Source organism: Thamnophis sirtalis, unplaced genomic scaffold, assembly GCF_051295495.1.
Source record: "Thamnophis sirtalis isolate CommonGarterSnake01/CBP01778 unplaced genomic scaffold, rThaSir2_p1.2 scaffold_7, whole genome shotgun sequence".
In the NCBI taxonomy this organism is placed as follows: Eukaryota; Metazoa; Chordata; class Lepidosauria; order Squamata; family Natricidae; genus Thamnophis; species Thamnophis sirtalis.
Genome location: NW_028261387.1, coordinates 73,205,246 through 73,229,394, shown reverse-complemented (window position 1 = coordinate 73,229,394; position 24,149 = coordinate 73,205,246). Strand labels below are relative to the sequence as shown.

General features: G+C 38.4%; 1 protein-coding gene across 2 annotated transcripts in view; it reads left to right on the top strand.

The window, feature by feature from the left end:
* STK4 (serine/threonine kinase 4) overlaps positions 1-24,149 on the top strand; it is a 76,898-nt gene that overhangs the window by 41,287 nt on the left and 11,462 nt on the right. For both annotated transcript variants that reach the window (XM_087720398.1, XM_087720397.1), the window contains exon 10: positions 4,379-4,530. In XM_087720398.1, coding sequence (XP_087576524.1) covers positions 4,379-4,530 — 152 coding nt within the window. The remainder of the gene's footprint in view (positions 1-4,378; positions 4,531-24,149) is intronic.

Genomic DNA, 24,149 nt, shown 5'->3' with positions numbered 1-24,149 from the left:
ACCAGTATGCGGATGATACACAGCTGTATCTGTCCACCCCGTGCCAACTCAGCGAAGTGGTTGATGTGATGTGTCAGTGCCTAGAGGCTGTTAGGGTCTGGATGTGAGTAAACAAGCTTGCACTCAATCCTGACAAGACCGAGTGGCTTGTGTTTTTCCCTCCCAATAATTGGCCATGTATTCCATCTCTCAGGCTGGGGGGTGAAATTATACACCCCTCAGACAGGGTTCGCAATTTGGGAGTCCTCCTGGACCCACAGCTGACTTTAGAACATCATTTGTCGGCTGTGACCAGGGGGGCATTTGCCCAGGTTCGCCTGGTGCACCAATTGCGTCCCTACCTGAACCGGGAGGCTCTCGCAACAGTCACTCACGCCCTTGTGACCTCAAGACTGGACTACTGCAATGCGCTCTACATGGGGCAGCCCTTGAAGAGCTTTCGGAGACTTCAGCTTGTCCAGAATGCAGCCGCGCGAGCGATTGTGAGTGCACCTCGGTACACCCACGTTACACCTATCCTCCGCGAGCTGCACTGGCTGCATATCGGTCTCCGGATACGCTTCAAGGTGCTAGTCATCACTTATAAAGCCCTTCATGGTATTGGACCTGGGTACTTGAGAGACCGCCTGCTGCCAATTACCTCCCAAAGACCTATTAGATCCCACAGACTAGGCCTCCTCCGAATTCCATCCGCCGGCCAATGCCGATTGTCGACCACCCGGAGGAGGGCCTTCTCTGTGGCTGCTCCAACCCTCTGGAACGACCTCCCCGTGGAGATCCGGACCCTCACCACCCTTCAGGCTTTCCGCAAAACCGTTAAAACCTGGCTGTTCCAACAGGCCTGGGGCTGATGAGTTCCCATCCCCACTCGAATTGTGTGGCTGTTGATTGCTTTTAAATTGTTTCTGTATTTTGTTTGTTTGTCTTTTGCTTTTTGTCTGTATTATTCCCTCCCCTTTGGTTTGTTAGCCGCCCTGAGTCCCTCTGGGAATAGGGCGGCATACAAGTTCAATAAACCTTGAACCTTGAACCTTGGTTGGCTTTGGAATAGGATGTGATTTTCATGTGAAAATATTGTACCTAAAATATCACTGAAGACAGTACTAACCCTTTTAGATTCCTCTATGATCATTGATGTTGTTTAGGAAGGTCTTACATAAGATAATCTTCCAGAGGTTAATAAGAACTTAGAGTGATACTTCTTTAGTGGTTAAGCGGATGTTGTGGAATTTCCATTAAGGAAAAAATCAATCAAACAAAAATTGTGTTTCCGAGCAGGCAACACAAATCTGGCACTGCAAATGCCAGTGAACCTTTGCATCTGTCCTGGCCCAAGATGAACATTTTGCATTATGTTGCAGTTTGCTATTAAATAATGGTTTTGAATGTTGTGCTTTAGAAAAGCTTTTTATGAGTTTTACAGAAACTCCAAAATATATTGGGAAGATTGTAATTCTTTCCCCCTCTTTTTTCTTTTTGCTCCATTTTACAGTTGGTACACATTCTAGATTGCCATGCATTTTGCCTTTTGTGCTGCAAAAATTATGTTTTTAGTCTGTCTTATTACATAAGAGCTTTACAATGTCTTAAGAGAAGAACCATCAAAAGCTGGAATATTGTGCATTGAAACTGATACAGTAATTTTAGAACAGTCTTTATGTGTGTTAATTGAGAAACCTAACCACAGCCATAACATATAAATGCATATAAAATTGCAGACTAAATGCTTCAGTTGGCATTATTATGCAGCTTCTAGATAACCATAAATTGCATTGACATAACGGATTCCAAAGTTTAGCAATCATAAATATCATGCAACAATTTTGCATTTTGTGGAAAGAGGAGTGGGTTATAAGGGTGGGCAGCATCATGTGGACCTTTCTCAAAATTCATTGAAGGGTAATTTAACTATGAAAAATAAAAAGCTGTTATGAAAACATTTTATCCTTTCTTTTTGTTAGTTTGGATAAATCTGTTGAATGTTTCTGAGAGTGCTTTGTATTTTATTCAGTGCATGGATTGTTGTCACATATGTGTGTACCTCATAATTGAACATTCATGGGCGTGAAAAGAAACTTGACATTTCCATTCTCTCCACTATCTGTTGCCTTTTTCCCTTTCTCAGTTAATTTACAGCTATTCTATCAAGTTGCAGAGTAGAAAAATAGAGGCGAGACTATTCCATTGCCTCTGCGGAGAAACTCAGACTTTTCTGAATAATACTTTCCTTGTTAGCTCTGGATTGGTAACTTAAAAGGATATGTTTAAAATAAGAACTGGTTACAGAATGAGGCATTTATTTCCACAAACTTCCACATTTCATGACAGAGTGGGCTATTGCTAATGAATGTTGTACAATAAATAAATAAATACACCAACTACATACAGCGTTATTTTCCCCCGGTTCGTGAATGTTTTGCTTGATTCTTCTCTGTGTGAAATGGAGATAATTGAGAACAAATTCCTAGTGTGTTATCTAAATAACATTGCATTATCTAAATGATACCTAAATATTTAAAATGACATTGAGACAGAACTCCTTGATAATATCATTAATCTGTTCTTAAAAATCTTTAGAATACAAGCAAAACAGTACCTGAAATAGTTTAATGGTTTATAAGATAAAACCCAGCATTCTCTATTTGTTAAATTTATAACCTGTCTTCTAAGAACTCTACACTTCATATAGCATTATTGCCTCCCATTGTTTCCCCTAACAGTTACAGTACTATGGATTAGTCTAGAGTAGGAGATGGAAATTGGCTCAAAGGCAGCCATTCTCTGGCTAACAATGGACTTGAACCAGGGTCTTCATCATCTTAATTCTACATGTTAATTACTGGCCCAGGGCATTGCAGTGATAACAGAGTAACAGAGTTGGAAGGGACCTAAGAGGTCTTTTAGGTCCACCACTTGCTCAAGCTGGAGACCCTATACCATTTCAGATAAGTGGCTGTCCATTCTCTTCTTAAAAGCATCCAGTGATGGAGCACGCACAACTTCTGAAGGCAAGGCATTCCACTGGTTAATTGTTGTCCCTATTAAGAATTTTATCTTAGTTTTAGGTTGCTTCTCTCTTTGTTCGGTTTTCATCCATTGCTTCTTGTCTTGCCTTCTTGGTGCTTTGGAAAATACATTAACTCTTCTTTGTGGTAGCCCCTCAAATATTGGAACATTGCTATCATGTCACTTCCAGTCCTTCTTTTCACCAGACTAGACAAACCCAATTCCTGCTACCGTTCTTATATGTTTTAGCCTCCAGCCCCTAATCATCTTTGTTGCTTGTTTCTGCACTCTTTCCAGAGTCTCTGCATCTTTTTTTATAATGTGACCAAAACCAGATGCAGTAGTATGGTTTTACTAAGGCTTTATAAAGTGGTATTGATGCTTCACATGAACCTGATCCTATCCCTCTGTTAATGCAACCTAGCTGTAATGTGTAGATGTAATGTGGGTTTTAAACTGTAGAAATTGATATCTAATGATTCTAATCTTGAGTTATTTTAGGAGATGAATACAATTAATGTATTCCCAATTTTTGTCCGGTTTTTTAAATTAGACTTGTGAAACTCTTCTAAACAAGAAAATATATGTGTTCCATTACTATGATCATCAAGCATTTATTTCCTATTTGAAAAATCCATCCCTGATGGAAGTTCTTCTGGAATGTGGACAAGATAAGAGTACAAGAGTATTAGATGAATTTGCTCCTGATTGGACTTTACTCAGTAACTGATCATAGGGTGTGTCATAGTTCTCCAAGAAGCTCTGAGAAGTACAAAAGACAAAAATGATTGGACAGTATAGGACAGTGATGGCGAACCTTTTCGGCACTGAGTGCTGAAAAGGAAGCATGCATGCATGCTTTGCACACTCATCTGGGCTGTGATCCAGAAGAGGAGCTGCCTAGGGGGTATGCGCACCGGCCAGCTAATCTTCTGGTTCCTGGCGCTTATGTACGTGTGACAGTCACCTGGCCGGCATGCACGCTCACGCCGGAAAACGGAAGACCAGCTCTTCCAGTTTCTGGCACTGCCGCATGCACAAAAGCCAGCTGATCATTGTGCGTGCATGCATGCCAGAAACCTGGAAGAGGAACGGGTGATGCTACGTGTGTCAGGAAACATGGCTCCGTGTGCCATAGGTTCACCGTCATGGGTATAGGACTATGGTGATAACAGCAGTGAAATGAAGCGTACTACATTCACCAATAGGCTGATGGGACATATTTGCAAAGTTCTTTGTGAATCAGATTTTTATTATTTATTTTCAATTAGTCACAAGATGGACATGTTTGAATATTAAATTTGCTTAAAAGGGGTTATTAATATGTGAAACATCTTCTCTTCTGAATCAATAAATGTGTCTTTACTTGTAGGGAGAGATGAAACCATGCAGGCTGTCAGACCATCTTTCCTTGACTATTTTGAGCAAAAGGAGAAAGAGAATTGGCAAAACAACTATGGGAGGCAGGCACCTGAAAGATGTTCCTCAGATTGGAGAGTTCCTTTGGATGGTAATTATGAATTGGTAAGTAAAATACTTTTGGCCTGTTCTTCAATTATAATTTCTTCTCTTTTTACTGATATGGAAAGAAATAGCCACTTCAAAGGCAAACTTGAAAAGAAACAAAAAGAAAATAATTTAAAATATTTAAAAATGTAAAGAGTGTTTATTTAAATCATACAATTTAAAAACATTTAGAATGCAAATAAAATCAACACATTGTTCAACATATTTATTTTCTGGTTATTTTATGACTGAGTAATTCAGTAACTGTGAAAATAGTATACAAACTGTCCTTAACTTACGTCCATAATTGAGCCTAAAATTTCCATTGCTAAGCAAGACAGTTGTTAAGTGAGTTTTGCCCCATTTCATTATCTTTCCTGGCATAGTTGTTAAGTGAATCACTGCAATTGTTAAGCTAGTAAAATAGTTAAGTAAATCTGATTTCCCCATTGGCCTTGCTTATCAGAAGTTTCCAAAAGGGGATCACATGACCTGGGGACACAGCAACTGTTATGAATACATGCCAGTTGCCAAGCATTCAAATATTGATCATGTGACGAAGAGGATGCTGCAGCACTCACGTGAAAAATAGTCATATATCACTTTTTCAATGTTGTAACTTTGAATGATCACTAATTGAATGATTATAAGACAAGGAGTACCTGTATAACAATTTGGTTGCTAAATTACCGTGTTTTCCCCAAAATAAGACAGGGTCTTACTTTCTTTTGACCTCCGAAATAAGCGCTTGGCCTTATTTTCTAGGAGGTCTTATTATTTTTGAGGTACAGGAGGTGGCAAGTGTAGTCATCTCATGGCTGCTGCTGTGTTGCAATATTTTCAGGGAGGGCTTATTTTAGCACATGCGCTCAAAAGCCTAATTTGGCTTATTATCCGGGGAGGTCTTATTTTCAGGGAAAACAGGGTATTATGACCACTGTTTTTATGGAATTGCTTGGGAGCATGTTTAGGGGACACATTTTAGACTCTATCCCAGGGCTATCAAACTCATGACCTGTGGGCCAGATGTGTCACGTGCTGGCCACACTCACGCACACTTTAGCAAAGGCACGGGGGGGCGTCCCCAATATATCACATGACACTGCTGTGATGCCGCGAATTTGACACCCCTGCTCTATTCTATAATCCATTTTGAAAAGATGCAAAAATAAGGCGACCTAAATTTAACTGACTTGGTTTGTTTGGGCTGTTACAGTGCTATTTGTCTTTTGTGAACTAGTTTTGATTAAAACACCATAGCTTCAGGCAAACGAACCTGAAGCTATGGTGATCATCTTGTTATTGAGATGGAGATTTTTAGCAAGTGTTTCTTGCAGCATTTTTAATACATTCTTTCTCTGAATCATTCCTTCAAGCCATACTAAAGACAGAGAAGTGGGCCAAAGCAACCATCAGTTCTATTTGTCTCCTAAATATTGTTTAGCAGCCCTTCCTAATAGACTGCAGCATAGAAAGAATTCAGAATCAGGCTGTTCTGGAGTTAGGGTTAGGGGCACAATTGACAGCCCACAAATATTTGACTCTTGTTTTTCAGCTGATCATAAGATTAACAACTTTGGCTTTTTAAAGCTAATTTAGATAGTTGTAACAAGAGCTAAGCACAAAAAATCCTGGGTCTGGATTTAGTTGCTTTCCATTTCCTTCCCCATTCTTTTTTTCTTTTCCTTTCAGCCTATTCTTTTTAGATTGTAAACTTGAGGTCAGGGACTGTCTCTTGTTTTTATTGATTTGTAAGCCTTTCTGGGAGTCTTTGTGGCTGAAAGAAAGGTATGAATGCCATAAATAAATAATTACTTTGACATTGACAGAGCTTGGAAAATCATCCTAAATTTGTGTACCCTTGATAGATTGTGAGAAGCTGTTGTAAGAAATTAGATCTGTGTTGACAAGCTAAGTGTTTAAGAATCTGAATAAGATTGTTGTGATGCTTTTGACCCTTTTGATTTTATGTGGATAACTTTCTTTTGTGAACTGCAGATTTTATTCTGTATATGAAGATTTCTGGTTGTTCAGACTGAAATTTTTATTAACACTTCGGCACATAACTTTTCATCTGCTCCTCCAGACCAGGGATATTACTTACAAGTTCTGCATGAAAAATCTAAGCATCTCTTTCAGAGTCATCTGTCTTTCTTAGATGTGTTGTTTGCCACTTAGTGCTTAACTTTTAAAAACAGAATTCTGGTTGACCTAAACTGTTACTGAAAGAAATCTGTTGTTTAAGATGTAGCCACGTTCTTGTTATATTGTGTACACCACTTTGGTGGGAAGGTAATAGCTTTCCTTGTGCCTTTGGTGTATAGCCATGCTGTCCACATGACCACATAAATTGTCTTTGGACAACATTGGTTACCTCAGCCAAGAAACAGGATTGAGCATTGTGCCTAAAGTCAGACATGATTGACAGGGAAACCTTTTACTTTTTATAGCTAATAAAGAAATTAAAAACTTTAGCATTAAAATTTGTAGGTGATAATTGTTGGGTAGAAGAGTTCTCTGTATAGAATTACTGATCACAGTAATGAAGAGCACTTGTAGTAATTTAATAGCAAGGCTGTAGTAATTTAATAGCAAGGCTGGACTAGCATTATATCAGGTGTATGTAATTAGTGATACTAATTGCACAACCTGATACAATGCTAGTCAAGCCTTGCTATTAAATTACTACAGCCTTGCAGTTTTGAACAAATTATTTTAATTTACTAGTTTTTGTTGATAAGTGTTTCCTTCCCATCTTTCTTAAACTTCTCAGATTTTTATAACATAGAAAAGTTTTACATTGCATTTCTAATTTGTTTTAAACCTTGGCCTACTCCATTTCATTTTTAAATTGGGGGATGTCAAAGAGATGTAAGAGGATTGTGAAACTCAGTGCAGTTTTACCCAAAATAGTGATGGAAAAATTTATTCACTATGAATATTCATGCTTAGATGTGTACATGAACTTGGAAACTATGGTTATTATCTTATTACCTTAAGTTCTATTTCATAAAGTTATTTTTAAAAGATGTTTTTTTTCCCCATTTCATTTTCCTCATTGTAACATGACAAAAATATTTTTGGGAAAGGCCATTACGAATAACTACCTTCATTTCTAGAAAATTTGTAGCCCTTGAAACACATTAAAGACTACTGGGTGTTCTTTTATTACATTTCATCAGTTTAAAAAAGTAGTTTTCTTTGATTCAATTTAAACTCCTGGACATTTTTATGTAGTTCTCTTGACAACAGTACAGGATTTATTTGCCATTAATCTAAGTCTTTTTTAACAATAGTTTTTTGACTTCTCATCTAGCTTTCAACTCTGAGGTTCCCTGGAGATTTCCACCAAAAAAAATCAGCAAAGTCACTTAGATGTTTACATAAATGCTGTAAATATTACACATCTTCAATGCTGCATATTACTTTTAATTCACCTTTAATAATATTAAATACTGGTTCAACTGCACAAATGCAGCACTGGTCTGGTGGTTCCTGTGGCAGTGCAGCACTTCAGATTTGAAGGAGAAATGTGGCTTTGGATTACATGCTTCTTATTGTGTAGAGAATCATAGAGACGGCCTTGAAGGGAATATACAGAAGCATCAAGGGCAGGGACATTCTTGAAGCCCGAAGGAAAGGACATCATTGTTAGGAAGTGACTTGAGTGACTCATTCCTGCCTAAGCAGACTAGCAAAAGTCTATCTCAATGATGGCTAACCTTTTCTGGACCGAGTGTCCAAGGCATGCACTAGCATGCATGAACTCCCCAATGCAATGTGCACCCCCTGTGCATGCATCCCACCCCCGTGCATGTGCACCCAACCATCCCCATGCACCCGACCCCTGTGCATGTACGTGTGACCCCCCCACGTGCTGTACACACATGCATGCATGACCCTCATACACGCCTCTCCCTCCACATGTGTGACAGACCCGAATGTCAGCTCACTGGTGGGCTGCGCGGGTGCAAGTGCGGCAAAGCTGAACTGGGTGACAGCTTGCATGCCATCAGAGAGGGTGCTGTGTGCCACCTCTGGTACACGTGCCACAGATTCCCCCTCATGGGTCTGTCTCACTAAAATGCAGTTTTGGCCTTCCCATGGAGCCAATTTGGTCTAGCTCATAGAGCTACTACTTCAAACCCAAAGCTTTTTGTAGTCCTAGTGTTGGCCATGTTGTAGAGCTAAGGTGCATTTCATGTTTTTAAATGCACAGCAGTTATTAAAAAAGTTATTTGTGCACTTATTTTAAAAAATATTGAAAGTAGTGTATATGTGCTATAGCAGTAGCACTTAGACTTATATACTGCTTTACAGTGCTTTACCAGCCCTCTCTAAGCGGTTTACAAAGTCAGCATATTGCCTCCAATAATTTGGGTCCTCATTTTTCCGATCTTGGAAGGATGGAAGGTTGAGTCAACCTTGAGCCTGGTGAGATTTGAACTGCCAAATTGCAGGCACCCGGCAGTCAGCATTCAGCAGAAGTAATCTGCAGTAACATATACATTTACATATTCCATTTTTTAATTTACCAATTTAAGTGTCCCTGCATCTTGCGGATGTGGCTTTGGGCAGCTAAGAACATGTTATAAACAATGCAAAAAACCAATCTCGATGCCATGGTCATTTAGCAGAACAATAACATCTCATGAAAGCTAACCTCCAGTCTTGATGCCATGGGGTATATCGAGGTCTTCAATGCTTTGTAAAAGGCAGTAGCATCAAGGCTGTGACTAGTCATGGAACTTTATTGCAGAGAATTTAGTGCTTTAACATTTGAGAGAATGAATCAAGATCACGTGAAATGTTGATATCACTTTATAATGCCTTGGTAAGGCCACACTTGGAATACTGCATTCAGTTTTGGTCATCACGATGTAGAAAAGATGTGGAGACTCTAGAAAGAATGCAGAGAAGAGCAACAAAGATGATTAGGATACTGGAGGCTAAAACATATGAAGAACAGTTGCAGGAACTGGGTATGTCTAGTTTAAGAGAAAGAAGGACTAGGGGAAACATGATAGCAGTATTCCAATATCTCTGGGGTTGCCACAAAAAAGAGGGAGTCAATTCTCCAAGGCACCTCAGGGTAGAACAGGAAGCAATGGGTGGAAACTAATCAAGGAGAGAAGCAACTTAGAACTGAGGAGACATTTCCTGACAGTTAGAACAATTAATCAGTGGAACAGCTTGCCTCCAGAAGTTGTGAATGCCCCAACACTGGAAGTCTTTAAGAAGATGTTGGATAGCCATTTGTCTGAAATGGTATAGGGTTTCCTGCCTAGGCAGGGGGGTTGGACTAGAAGACCTCCAAGGTCCCTTCCAACTCTGCTATTGTATTGTATTGTATTATTAAATACTACATTTGGCTGAATAGTGTTTGAATTTTTATAGGTTTTTAACATATGTTGTAAACTTCCAGGCTAAATTATGCAGATTTTTATATTAGAACATTAAGTAATTCTTGTGTCCCTACTAGTTTCTTCTCCAACAGCAACTCTAAAGCTTTCCCAAGTTTTGAATCTTTAGTATGCAGTGTGTGTTTTTTGTAGAAAACTTTTACAACAGAATACGACTGTAACGAAGGTCAATTAGATGAAACTTTCATTTTCCTCAAGCATATTTGACTTTCTAAGATTTGATATATTAAATGCTTCAGAAGAGCTCTAAAGAATGTAAATGGTCTTACCAGTTGCACAGAGGAAACATCTATTATTATTTATGGAAATGATTGATAGTGCCTTTTAAAATGCCAAGTGATTTACTGTTTATTGATTAATGAAAATATGTTCTGGTTTACAATGTCCAACTTGCCTGATGATGTATTACTTTTTTGTGCTGATGGTTTTTTTTGGCTTGCAACGATTTGGTTTCTTGCTTCTTTTCTTTTTATACACACCACTCAAATAGTGTTTTTTTTAAAAAAATTTTTTTGATGTTTCTCCTTATCCTCCTTGACGGCAATCAAATTTGGAGGACAGTTTGATGCCAAACAAGTTTCTTTTTCAAATCTGATTACTGCAAAGAGAAGTGATTCACAAGGGAATCACAATTTGTATATTTTTTTTATTTTATAGCCCCAGTCAATCAGGTCTGGTAATTAACAGTAAAACATCAAATGACAATCTACTGGAAAACTCAGCACTCTCAGATGAGCATGGCATAGCTAAAAGTGGCAATATCCAGTTCTTGGAAAATCCTTTCTCCCTTACTTCATTTAGAATAAAATAGAATAACAGAGTTGGAAGGGACCTTGGAGGGTTAGGATCTTCTAGTCCAACCCCCTGCTCAGGGAGGAAACTCTATACCATTTCAGACAAATTGTTGTCCAATCTCTTCTTTAAAACTTCCAATGTTGGAACATTCACAACTTCTGGAGGCAAGTTGTTCCACTGATTAATTGTTCTAACTGTCAGGAAATTTCTTCTTAGTTCTAGGTTTAGTTTGGGGGAAGGCCTTCCATTGAAATCAGTGTTGAAGAAGTAGATGAAGCTATAAAGATTTTCCCTTTCCTCTACATCTCATATGTTCTCCAGTGCTGCAAAGGGTCTTGGAAGTCTCCTCCTGCCACTAAGACAAATTATAGCATCTTGAAAGAATCTCAGCCTACGTGAAATGGTTGCAGGAGAGGCGGGGGTGGGGTGGGGAGCAGGACTTTGACTGACAGATTTTTTTTTGTCTTCATCCTTTCCTGTGGCTGATTACAAGGAGAGAGAAAAATGTAACCTAAACACTTAAATACGGCAGTTTTTCAAATACCGTAATTTTCAGAGTATAAGAAGCACCTTTCCCCCTACTAAAAGTGGGCGAAAATTTAGGTGTGTCTTATAGACTGAATATGGGTGATTTTGGCCTCCCGAACCATCCCTGCGTTGTGTTTTCGCCCTCCCTGGCCTCAGAAGCATGCTCCACATGTCCCATTTTCACCAAAAACAGGCCCTTTTCCCCCCAAAACTAGGCCCGTTTTGGGGCTCCCAAGCCCTCCATATGTCGCTTTTTCACCTTCTCCAGCCCCAGAAGCACTCTGTGGTGTTCTGCATGGCCCATTTTGCTCAAAATGGGTTCATTTGGGGGCTCCCAAGTGCTTCTGGGAGCCTGGGAGGATGAAAACAGGCTGTGCAGAGGCCAAAAGCTATTTTTTTTCTTGTTTTCCTCCTGTAAATCTAAGTGCGTTTTATAGTCGGGTGCATTTAATAGTCTGAAAAATGTGATAAATAGGGGGAAATCCATACAATATAATCATTCACAATTCTCTATTTGAGATAAGTTAATGTTTTAAACAAGGAAAATGGTTTAATAATATTGATTTCACCCATAAATGATCCTGCTTTAATTGTTTATGTGGGCTGAACGCTGTGTTCATAATGAACAAGTTTTTTTTCATTTGCTGCATTTAGAACCCTCCAGATCGATGACATTTTGTTCCAAGATCCAAAAGGTGTATGTTGTTCTAACTTTACAATAAAATTGACTACACATGGGAATATGTTTTGAGCTTATAACATTGAAAAGATCCTTCAGAGTCAGAACCCATAGCATTTCATAACGTTGGCAGATGGTGAAAACGTTAGATGTTGTGATTAGGAGATTATAAAACAACAATATTCCATACTAATGGATAATTTTATGGATTCCATGACATTAGAATTAATGTCTAATTTTTAAAAACAATTTTTTTAATTAGCATATTTACAGGTAATCCTCAGGTTACAATGGCACTGGCATTGCTGTTACTAAGCAATCCAGTCGTTAAGCACAAGTCAAACGATCCATTGCTTAGCAGCAACAGTCTCAACAATCCAGGTTGCTGGTATAACCCCAAGGGGCTTGTTAAAACAGGAAGCAGCGGGGACACCAGGTAAGGAGAATGGGGATGGGGGTACGGATGAAGGCTCTGCATAAGTGCGGGAAGGGTAAGAGAAGCAGGCTTGGGTTTGTGCTTGTGGTACAGGGAGGCCAGACAAAGCAGATTGTGGGTTGGTGTGAGCACAGGGGAGCCAGGGACACTTAACAGAGTAATTTGTGAGTTTCCCTACCAGCTTCTCCGTAACTGCTTGTGGAAAGCCTGGCAAGGAAGATGGCAAATCGTGATCATATGACCTTGGGGTGCTTCCTTAACACTTTTTGGGGTTTTTGAAGATAGGCACTGATACGATTTGCAAAAATACAATCTTTTTTCACTGAAGCAATAGCAATAGCAATAGCAGTAGACTTATATACCGCTTCATAGGGCTTTCAGCCCTCTCTAAGCGGTTTACAGAGAGTCAGCATATTGCCCCCAACAATCTGGGTCCTCATTTTACCCACCTCGGAAGGATGGAAGGCTGAGTCAACCCTGAGCCGGTGAGATTTGAACCGCTGAACTGCTGATCTAGCAGTAGCCTGCAGTGCTGCATTTAACCACTGCGCCACCTCGGCTCAGGTGAAGGATGTTGTTTTTGTTATTTTTGCTTACAACTTACTATAAAGACTCCTAGTGTTTAAATATTGTTTATAACAGGTCATTTTAAGAATGTTTTGTTTTCCTATAAATCTAGTATGAATAGCTGAACTGATTCAATTTAAGATCTCAGTTTAGTGAGATTATATTCTTCAATGTTATGTTTGCCACCTTAAAATACGTATAAAAATAATAAAATAAAAAGGTAAGGAATAAATTTTTTAAAATTAGAAATGGTACAAAATATGTCACTTACAAAAGCCACCAAATCCTGACTAACAGGATTTGATTGCAATGTTTGCCAATCAATTTTTGAAATAGACTCTCTTCTTGACCTTGGTGAATCTAGCTTCCAATTAGCTACTGTATTTGTGCAGCAGGGTCATTGAGGTGTTCTACAAGCTTGAGAAATGTGATCTCATTCTGGCTGTATGTCTTACAGTGAACTTCTAATCACTAAGCAGGGACATTTGCTTGAAAAGATGGCTCTTTACTTTCTTTGTAAATCATTTAATACCATCACTAATATAAAAGGATAAAAGGAATCCAGCCACCCACTTCCTTGGTTTAATCGCAATGTCAGAGCAGGCTTTGGTAGTTATATTTCTCACAAAAACTCTCCAAGATAGTTTGGAATGAGATTATTGACAAAACCAACTCAGTGTGTTTCACGATTGAGGATCTAATTTTTTAAATGTAATCGGAGTCCAGCTTTTTCCCATCAGTTACAAAATAAAGTACAAAATGAAGTAAGGTTGGCTGCAACATGAAATATAAACCAAAAACAACTGGATAAGATCTAATTAGACCAACTTTCTTCATATTTCCCAATTAGATGTTTATGTTAGGCTGCAAACAACAAAACTGGATAGCATTTTTGTGCTTCCTAGTAAATGGTAGTCAGAAGTATATTATTTCTGATTCTGGATGCAATGTATCACTATAATAACTGGTAGTCACTGATAGTCTCAGCCTATATATATTTGTTAAATCCTTTTGAAAGTTTACTGGCACAAAATTGCCCAAGTCTTGCATTATTCATTTTCATTAAAAGATTTTAGGAATGGTACTGAGAAAGGATAAAGTTTTTTTTCTATTTACTTTCACACATTGCCTATTTTTATATATCTTTATTTTGCCATCTCTTTATTCTGAAATATTGTAATTTTGGTGTCTGAAAAACCCATCACACTAGTTTTCCTCCAGAGTTTTTTTTTTATGCTCTTCAGTGTGTTTTGCATGTTATAACAGTCATGTGCACCGTATTCCCAACATGATAGCAACATGGATTATCAGGTTATCCACCAAAAATCCAGATTAGTTTTCCTGGTTAATTACTGTCAGACCCAAATCCAAAGACAACACGTGAAATCCAATCAACTCATTTTTTTTTTTTTTTTTGCTTATCCTTAATAGACAGAATCTTGCCAGACTAAAGCTATAACCTTCTAACCTAATGGGTATATTCTGAGAGATGCTGCGATGTGGTTTCCCTGACCTCTTCCTTCCTCCCCCATCAAGTTCAGGACTTTGCAGGGTTTTTTTTTATTTGGGCTTCTCTCTGCACCGAGGTGGCGCAGTGGTTAAATGCAGCACTGCAGGCTACTTCAGCTGACTGCAGTTCTGCAGTTCGGCTGTTCAAATCTCACCGGCTCAGGGTTGACTCAGCCTTCCATCCTTCCGAGGTGGGTAAAATGAGGACCCGGATTGTTGGGGGCAATATGCTTACTCTGTAAACCGCTTAGAGAGGGCTGAAAGCCCTATGAAGCGGTATATAAGTCTAAATGCTATTGCTATTGCTATTGCTACTGCCTCCTCCCTGGGAAATTGCTGTGCTCCTGCCACAACCCGTCCCCCCCACACCTTCAAGTGCACATTCAATCACTATCAATATATGGGAGATGTCCGAAGTTTCTTTTTTTCTTTTTCCTAATTATGCAGCAGTTTACATTTGCTTACACCGCTTACACCAAACTGCATTTCCCCATTTCTGAACCAGTTGATGTAAATGTTGGTACTCTTCCATTTTTAATACATTCACTGTAAAGCAGGAGTCCTGCTCTGTGGACCATTACCAGTACGCGGCCTCTTGGCCACGCAAGCATGAGCAACAGAGGTAGCATTGAGCAGGTTCTCACCAGCTCTGGAGAACTGGTAGTGGAAAGTTTGAGTAGTTCAGAGAACTGGTAAATACCACCTCTGACTGGCCCCACTCCCATCCATTCTCTGCCTCCCAAGTCACAGGTGATTGGGAGGAAATGGGGATTTTGCAGTAACTGTCTCCTGAAATGGGGAGGGAATACAGATTTTACAGTATCCTTCCCCTGGAGTGGGTGGGAATGGAGATTTTACAATATCCTTCCCCTGTCACATCCACCAAGCCATGTCACGCCCACCAAAGCCACACTCGCAGAACTGGTAATAAATTTTTTTGAATCCCACCACTGGTGCCATTGCATATTTGGCTACCACACTGGAAATATTTAGTCTTCTATTTCTTGGGTTTTAGAAATTTTGGTGGGAATGCAAGTTTTACCCAACAGCAATATTATCCCTTTGAAGTGCTACTGAAAGAATTGCTTCCCCCCCCCCCCCCACTATTAAGCATGGTTTAGATTTTTATTCCACCAGTTTTTAATAGTACACAACTCAATACTTCTTCCTCCTCTTTTTTCCACAACTACTACCTTGGAGAATGATTTGCTTAAAGTCACCCAGCCAATTTTTCATATCTAAGGTAGAGCTAGAACTCACACGCTCCTGGTTTCTAGATCAGCACCTTAACCACTACAGCAAATTTTCCCCAAGTACCCAATATCCCTAGTAAAAAGGTTGATTATAGCTTTAACTAATGTCTAAAACTTTTGAGTCAGTTGTTAATGTGTAAGACAGCATTTCTTGTTGCCATAACATCAGAGTGCTGTTGCAGGAATATTTGTTTCATTCAGATGAACTTTAAGTTACTTTAATCCTTCCCCCTTTTCTTTTTCTAGAAATAAGCCAATCTTACAGATACAGAGTGACTCAAGACCAACTTTTTTAAAACATTGATTTGATAAATGGACTATAATGATTTTTGAAATGGATATCTTGTAAATGAGCAGTACGAACGGAAATGGGAACAGTATATTTTAACTTATTTATTCAAAAAAAAGTTGCTTTCCTGCAGAGTTTAATTTCCTGAATTTAACATGATTCTAGAATTCTGCTTTTATAAATCAGTTTTGACTTAACATTTGAGCCCCCCTCCCCCAAAGATGGGTGGTATGGCAGAGCAATATTGTTCTCAATATTTTCTTAATGCATGGATTATTGAAATGGGTTCTATATGAGATTTCCCTGAAAAGCAGTCAGAAGCCACAGCTGGTCCCAAATGTTACGGTATATGTCAGCGATGGCAAACCTTTTGTGCCATAAGGGGGGGAGCACAGGGGGTCGTGCATGGGCATGCTGCACCCATAATGCAATGCATGCCCCCCCAGTTTGCATGCGCGCATGAGAGCCGCTTCCCCCCCCATTTTTCCATGCTTTTTTCGCCCTCCCCAGGCTCCAGAGGCTTTATAGGAGTTTGGGGAGGGCGAAAACAGTCTCCCCCGCCCCACAGAGGCTCTCCGGAGGCTTCTGGAACCTTCAGGAGTTTTCCCTGGAGCCTCTGAAGGACAAAAAGCGACCCTACGAGCAAACCGGAAGTCACTTCCAGTTTGCTTGGAGAATTATTTTAAGCCCTCTGGAGGCTTCAGGGACCTTCAGGAGGCTTCCCTGAAGCCTCCGGAGGTTTTAAACCTCTGAGCAAACCGGAAGTCCATTCCCAAACTTCCTGTTTGCCCATAGGGCGGGATTTTGCGCTCTTGGGGGGGGGGCTTTTTTTGCCCTCCCCAGGCTCCTATAAAGCCTCTGGAGCCTGGAGAGGGTGAAAAATTGTTTTAAAAAAAGGTTGAACTCAGCACATGCATGCAATCATAACGTATGATATTTGAAAGTCACTTTATTTAGATGTCCCGTGTTCTCACCATTAGAACTCCAGTAGTCATGAGATAGATAAATATAGAGTAGTAGATAGCATGGCAGTCCTCCAGGTGTTATTTATTTCCACTTTCTCCTCTGATCAGTATTTTTCCCAGGGTTATGGGAGTATAATTTCTATTCCTGTGATGGCGAACCTATGACATGCGTGCCAGAGGTGGCATGCAGAGCCCTTTCTGCTGGCACGTGCACCGTTGCCCTAAGTTAGATCCATGGAATTTCTTTAGTGAGTTTCTGTTTTCTGCAACTGATGAAACAGAAACCCACGAAATAAAAAGATCTTACTTCTTGCTTCGCTGTCAGTGTTGGGATGGCCCATCTCCCACTGGCCAGCTGGTCTTTGGATCTCTGCTGCGTATGCACATGCAGAAAGCCATGCATGTGCAGTTTGGGCACTCAGTGTCTAAAAGGTTCACCATCATTGGTTTATTCCATTCACCTTCAGCTTAACTTTCAATGTTCCACAAAATCTGACAGGTTCTGTTGGTATTTATTCAAACAAATAATCATAATTCAGACAATGCCTTATTGCCAATAAAAATTAGAAATCCAATCTTTCTATGTTTTTAAAGGTTTTGCGTTCTTCTCTTAGAATCTTTTCTTTCAGTTCTGTGATTTCTCTCTCTGTATTTGCCGCTTAAACTTTTCAAAGAGCCTCCTTTCCAGAATTTATTTTCTTTAGGGTAGGTTTTAGGTTTTTTTTTAAAAAAAGAATCACCTCACCCAGTTCAATCACTTTTCATCTACACCACTCCAGCTCATTTTTTGTTTTTTTTGGCTGCCCCAGCTTCATGCAACCATTATGGCTGCCTCTTCATTGTTGGATGAGAGGAAATTAGCCCTGGGTCAAGCAGGGAGCTGCCACTCTCCGCAACCAGCAGGCAGCCCTCCATGCTTCGTCACCCATACAGGGTGACTTTAGCCCCTTATGGGCCCTCCAACTAAGGGATTTGATGCGAGTTCCCGGAGTCTTGCTCCTCACATCTGATTGCGGCACGACGTCAACCAGAAGTCCCCCTTTTGTGAAGCATTTTCAAGGAGTGTGATTATTTGTCTTTATTCCAATGTTGTATGTATGTAAATTTTCCTAAGTATTTTTACCCACTTCTTTCCCCCTTCAAGCTTCTGGTTTTGGGAAATTAATAATAGTTCCATGGGGTCCTTGATGCGCTCTGAGCTTGGTTGTTTTCTTGCAGATGTTTCATTACTAACCTAAGTAATATCGGTGTAAGCAGCAGTTATGATGTTATCTTAGAGCCGAAGTGGAGCAGTGGTTAAATGCAGCACTGCAGGCTACTTCAGCTGACAGCAGTTCTGCACTTTGGCTGTTCAAATCTCACCGGCTCTGGGTTGACTCAGCCTTCCATCCTTCTGAGGTGGGTAAAGTGAGGACCCAGATTGTTGTTGGGGGCAATATGCTGACTCTGTAAACCGCTTAGAGAGGGCTGAAAGCCCTATGAAGCGGTATATAAGTCTAACTGCTATTGCTATTGCTATCTTGTTTAGTAATGAAATGTCTGCACAAAAACAATGAAGCTCAGAGAACACCAAAGATTCCTCCCAGTTCAACCCTGAACTACAAATATTGTCTTCTAATGTAGTTCAAGAATTACTGCAAGAAAAGTATTGCAACAAGGAGTATATGAAATAATGTGAGATCTTTAAAATATGTGCATTAAATAATTTTTCTTAAATCTAAGTTTGAAAGCTAGGCTAGCTGTGACTTCTTTTTACTGTCGGCTGTAAGCATAATTACTCATGCGTAATTCAGAATGTATTAATGTAATCCAATTCAGTAAAACTATCCCATGGGCCAGATAATATTTTTTTTCCTGCAGAGGATTGATTTAGGCTCTTAGAAGCTCGATATGGTTAATGTGTCGGTAAATTGAAACTGCAAGATGTGATTTCTCATCAATTGTGAATGCTATGGAATCAGTTCTTGCAGGTTACAAAGTCTTTTATGGCTTAAATATCCTGTGTCCTATGAATGTCCCTATTAAAAGTTTGCTTTTCAGTATTTATATAATCTATATCTATTAGCACTGCCCAATAACCAAATGAAGATTAATATTGCCTGTAGAAAGGGAATTTAAATGCACAAAGCTTATATTGTTTATGTTACTGATATATATTTGTCCAATTTGTATGGTACTGACTCCTGATGGCTTATAACAGTATACAAAAATACAATATAAACCTACAATAAGTAAATAAAATAATACAATTCATAGTAAACAGCATAGTAGAATAGCAATAATAACTACAACATACAAGTAAGCAAAAATATTTTTCTCAAGGACTCTGAGGAAAATGATTTTCTTCAAATAGGGCCAGAAATTTTTGAAGGCCAAACTCCTTCAGGGTTGGGTTATTAAAAGTAGTTCGTGTACATGAAGTTCAGAGCTTAGTAATTTGATTTATTGCTTCGTTAAGTTTAACTACTAAAATCAGAAAATGAAGTATTTATTTTGAAGAGAAAATATGCCCACATAAAACAGCCAACAATTTCTCAATTTATAAGTATTTTAAGGCTTCAAGTGCAATAAATGGCTATATGAAAAAGGTTTGTGTTTCATTTTTGTTGATCCTGAGATGCTGACCTTTGCTTTTTTAATTCAATTACAGGGTAGGAGTAATGGAAGAAAAACAGCATCCTTTGTGTGTTAGATTAAATTATCAAAGCCTTTTGATGTCCTTTAAAGATTTATTAGATGAAATGTTTGTAATTGGCTTTTGTGAAACAAGACAGTTGAGGCGCCCTGACATTTCTTCCCTTCCAAGAAACCTTGTATCAAAATCAAAATGCTAGCAGAAATTAAATTTGTAGTACTTGCAGATGTAAAAATATTCTAGCATGAGCAAATTGAAGACGTGTATTCCAAAATGTGGGATTTGCACGCATTTCTTCATCATTTTTTCCCCTCGAACACTTGTATTACAATTATTATTTTCTTTTACATCTAACTCAAAGGTGCTTTTTTCAAGAGGCAACTAGACTTTCTAGGTTTTCTTTGAAGAAGTTTCGCTCTGAGCTGAAGAAGATTCTTGGTTGAGAAATGAAACGTCTTCAAAGAAAAATCAGAAAGTCCAGTTGCCTCTTGAAAAAAGCACCTTTGGGACAACCATGACCTGGATGACTAATAATCTCCATAGACTTTTACATCTAAGCAGGGACATTTAATTTGATATCAGTTAAATAATTTGTAAAGGTGAAGTAGTTATGAATAGGTAGTTCAGACCAGGCAAAATTCCTATAATATATCTTTGAATGCTAACGATTATCCTTTGCCTTAACTTAATTCATATAGTATACAAAAATATAGTATAGAAAATTATATTCTCTTGGGATTTCTTTGCATAGAATTGCAATGAAATCTAGGGATCAAAAGTCTGGGCCCTATGTTACACATGAAAAGGAAATGAGTCATGAGATCATTCACTTTAAAATCTTTCTAATTCTGTGGGAATGAAATTAGGATATCTATTTTTCATTAGCGAATGAAAAGATACAAAGACAGGAACTCAAAACTCACTGCTGCTTTTCCTGAGGCAATGCCTGATAAATAAAGAAATAAAGCATGGCCATAATGCATATTCTACCTGCAGCTCTTTGGGACTGACTGAATAATGACAACACTAGACAATTTATTTATCATTGCAATTTGCTGTTAATGCAAAATTAGGCTATTCATTATAATTGCTTTATCTGTGTTACAGCTGAGGTGAGGGTAAGCCAAAATACTAAATAATCATATGTATAGATGACTCTAGATCACATGGGTGACTATAAGTGACTGTTTGATCTAAATACTGATGGTTTCTTTAATCCAGATTCTAATATTTACCTTTCTGTGCAGAAGAATTGGGCAAAGGAAATAGAACAGAAGCATCTATCTGTTTAAGTGAGAATAAATATTCTATTAATTTGCTGTTTTCTTTTTATGACTTGATTTTAGTAAATCATGTTTTCTTTTCAGAAACCCAGCAGGATTTCAGTACAGCTTACGATCAGAAGTGTGAATTTCCACAGTGCTATATGCCCTTTCATAGCTCAACATAGTTATGTACAAATTCATGCACTCACTGTTTTGGAACAGTGGTTATGTAGCATGCCACATAAAATACAAATGAACCATATTGTTTCTCCTATTTTTTATGGAGAAAGTCACTGTATAAGGGTATCTCTCAAAACTGGATTAGCAAGAGAAATCTGTTCCTTGAATTTGGGAATAGGCAGTGGATAAGCTACATTTCAGGAGTATCACATTTGATATCCTATAAATTGAATATATCTTGAGAAATTTCTTATTGATGAATGGGATCTCTCAAAGTTGCTCTCAAAATCTATGTTAAAGTTGACCTAAAAGTAAGTTTACTCATGTGCCTGGATTCAATTTAACATTCTGTTAGATCATCACAATAGTGCTGGAATCTAGTGGTGAATTGTTGTGGATGTATAGAACCTGATTACTATTCTTTAAACTCCCAACTTGTTTTCCTGGACCATTTTTTAAAAAACAAATCAGGGCAAAATCATATTATCAAAACAACAGTGATTTAATTTAAACCATTATGAAATCACAACAAATTAGTGAGCTAGATGATGCTTATTTATTTAAAAAAAAATTATATGGTTGCCAATCTCACTCTTAGTGAATTCTGGTGACTTAATAATAAACTCCCAGTACCAAAAGCAATAACCTACCACCACCCTCGCAACAACAATCAGCTAAGCCATTTGATGGGGCTCTGAATCACTCTGGGATTCCCCAGCCGTGTTGGCATAGTTCTGCCTTCAGGGCCATGTAAAAGAATATCAAAGTGGGGACCAATCTTATCTCTGCAGGGATGATGGTCCACAGGAAGGGAGCCACCATGGAGAAGATCCTTCTTCTTGATCTTCCAAATGGAACTCCTTCGGAAAGGGGACCTGTAGCATTCCCTGCCTCCTCACTGTGGTGGGTTGGGTAAATATAACTGGGGAAAAATGTTCATATTTAATACTTTTTTCTCCTTGGGCCCCTGTGAATGAAGAAACACTAATTCAGTTGCCTGGTAGCAAAACAAAATAACTCATCATAAGGAATTCTCCAGACACTATTTTCCTTCTTTCCCAGGATATCTGGAGTCCCTCCCCTTGTTTAAACATCAGGATGCTTAGTTGAGCCTAAAGAATTATGTGCCTCCACATTACTGATTAGGTGGCTGTTTGTCTTCTAAAGTGAGCTGCTACTTAACCCAAACTAAATATTCTAGACAATCTTTTCACATATGTTAAATGGATTCCCATGTTTTTCATGCCACATTTTAACATATACTAAAGTCCCTCAAGTCTTCCAGTTCTTGATAAGGGAATTGCAGCTTAGGATAAAGAAGTTTTCCTCACCACATTCTAATATCCTGAACCAAAATGCAATGTAAAGTGTTATGAATGCACTCCGTGTGGCTGTTTACAGTATCTCCTCATCCAATAAACCTAAATTATTAAGCTGCATTAAGAAAGAGCAGATGCTTACGCTAAGATTTTTACTTTTTAGATCCTCTAAAATATTAATAGCTTTCCATGTTGTAAATTTACAGGAATTCCCCACATAGCACTTGATGTTTCTTTTCAGTTGTTTCTAGTCTGTGATACTTTCTGGTCACATCGTCTTATTTCATAGTTTGTTCTGTGACAAAAGGGATATATACACATAAATATTTAAGACCTGATCCTGTTGGCTAAACTAACTAATTTGGCCTTTTGAAAATTGTGACATCTTGGCATTTCAAAAAATTTATTTTCAATGTTTTAAAAAACCAGGTTAGTGTAGAATAAGAAAGCAACTATCAACTGCTGAGAGGTCTACAAGAATAGATTCCAGAATTATTGCTTCCATGTCTGTTTCCTAACTTAGTTAATCAGAGTAGTTAAAGTCGTTTCTCTGTAAAGGATGAAATCTGATGGAAGTTGATTCTGATAATTAATCTCATCCAATATTATTTAGAGCCCTTTGTCTTTAGTGACAGCAGTTTTAATTTAAACAGTCTGAGATAACGTATCTTTAATGATGACTTGCAGTTGTTTAGCAGTTAAATCTAATGCAATGATTGAAGAAACAGATAAACTTCTGCATCTGCTCATCTATCTCCGTAAAAATTGGCTCAGTGTTGCTGAGGATTGGTCTTTTTTCCTGGAATGTGAATTAAGTTCATATTAATTGCTAACCATGTTTTTGAACCTGTTTGCCAATACTTGAACTGAACATGTAGTCTTGATCAACTGTCTCAGACTTGGTGGCATTAAACTGTGTTAGCACTGCAGCTTCCAAAATTCCCTAACATTATAGCACATACCCTGCTAGAAGAGAATAGGTTTATTTGAAAACGAGATTATATGTATTGATTCTTGTAGTTAAAGTGTCTGAAGCAGGCACCGCTGTTATCTTGTAATCAAAATACTTTTCACCCTAAGGGGATATGTAGACATTAAGCAATAGTCATATTTCCGCCGAAGACTAAAATTAAGTCATATCTATATTCAAATGTGGCAGTAACTTCATACTTGGTCTGTACTGATGCTGTTTCTAGGAGATTCAGACATCTTCCCCTGTTCATGATTGTGTACTAAAGGCTTTAAAAAATTTTACTTAGTAGAATAATGATCCCTAAAACCTGTTAATATTGTAGAGTCCTTGGTTAATGACATGTCCTGTCTTTCGTGCATTGTGATGCAAATGGGCTGGACCAAATTCTCTTTTGATAATGGTATGTCATTTGTACCTTTCCTGTTGCATTAAAGATAGTACACAGTCTCAATTTCATAGCAAAAAACAACAAAAAACAGCAAGCTTTTCTCAGACTGAATGTTTTAAGAAACAGTGTTTGTGAGGAAGGAAGAGTTGGTTTCTCTGTGCATCAAACTTTTGAGAATATTGCTTTGGGAGTAACAAGCTGTACCTCCTTTTAACAATGATAATAGTGTACAAAAGACACAATACTCCTCCAAGAATTTTTTTTCCCACCACTTAATCTTAATTTAAGTCACGGATTGAAATAATTTTTCAACTGGTGCCCAGTTACTTTTCAAGCCCAATTTAAAGTTGCAGCATTAAATTTTAAAACCCTAACATGGCTTGCGGTCTACTATCTAAGGAACCTGTTTCACCTGGAAGAATTTTGAGGATAT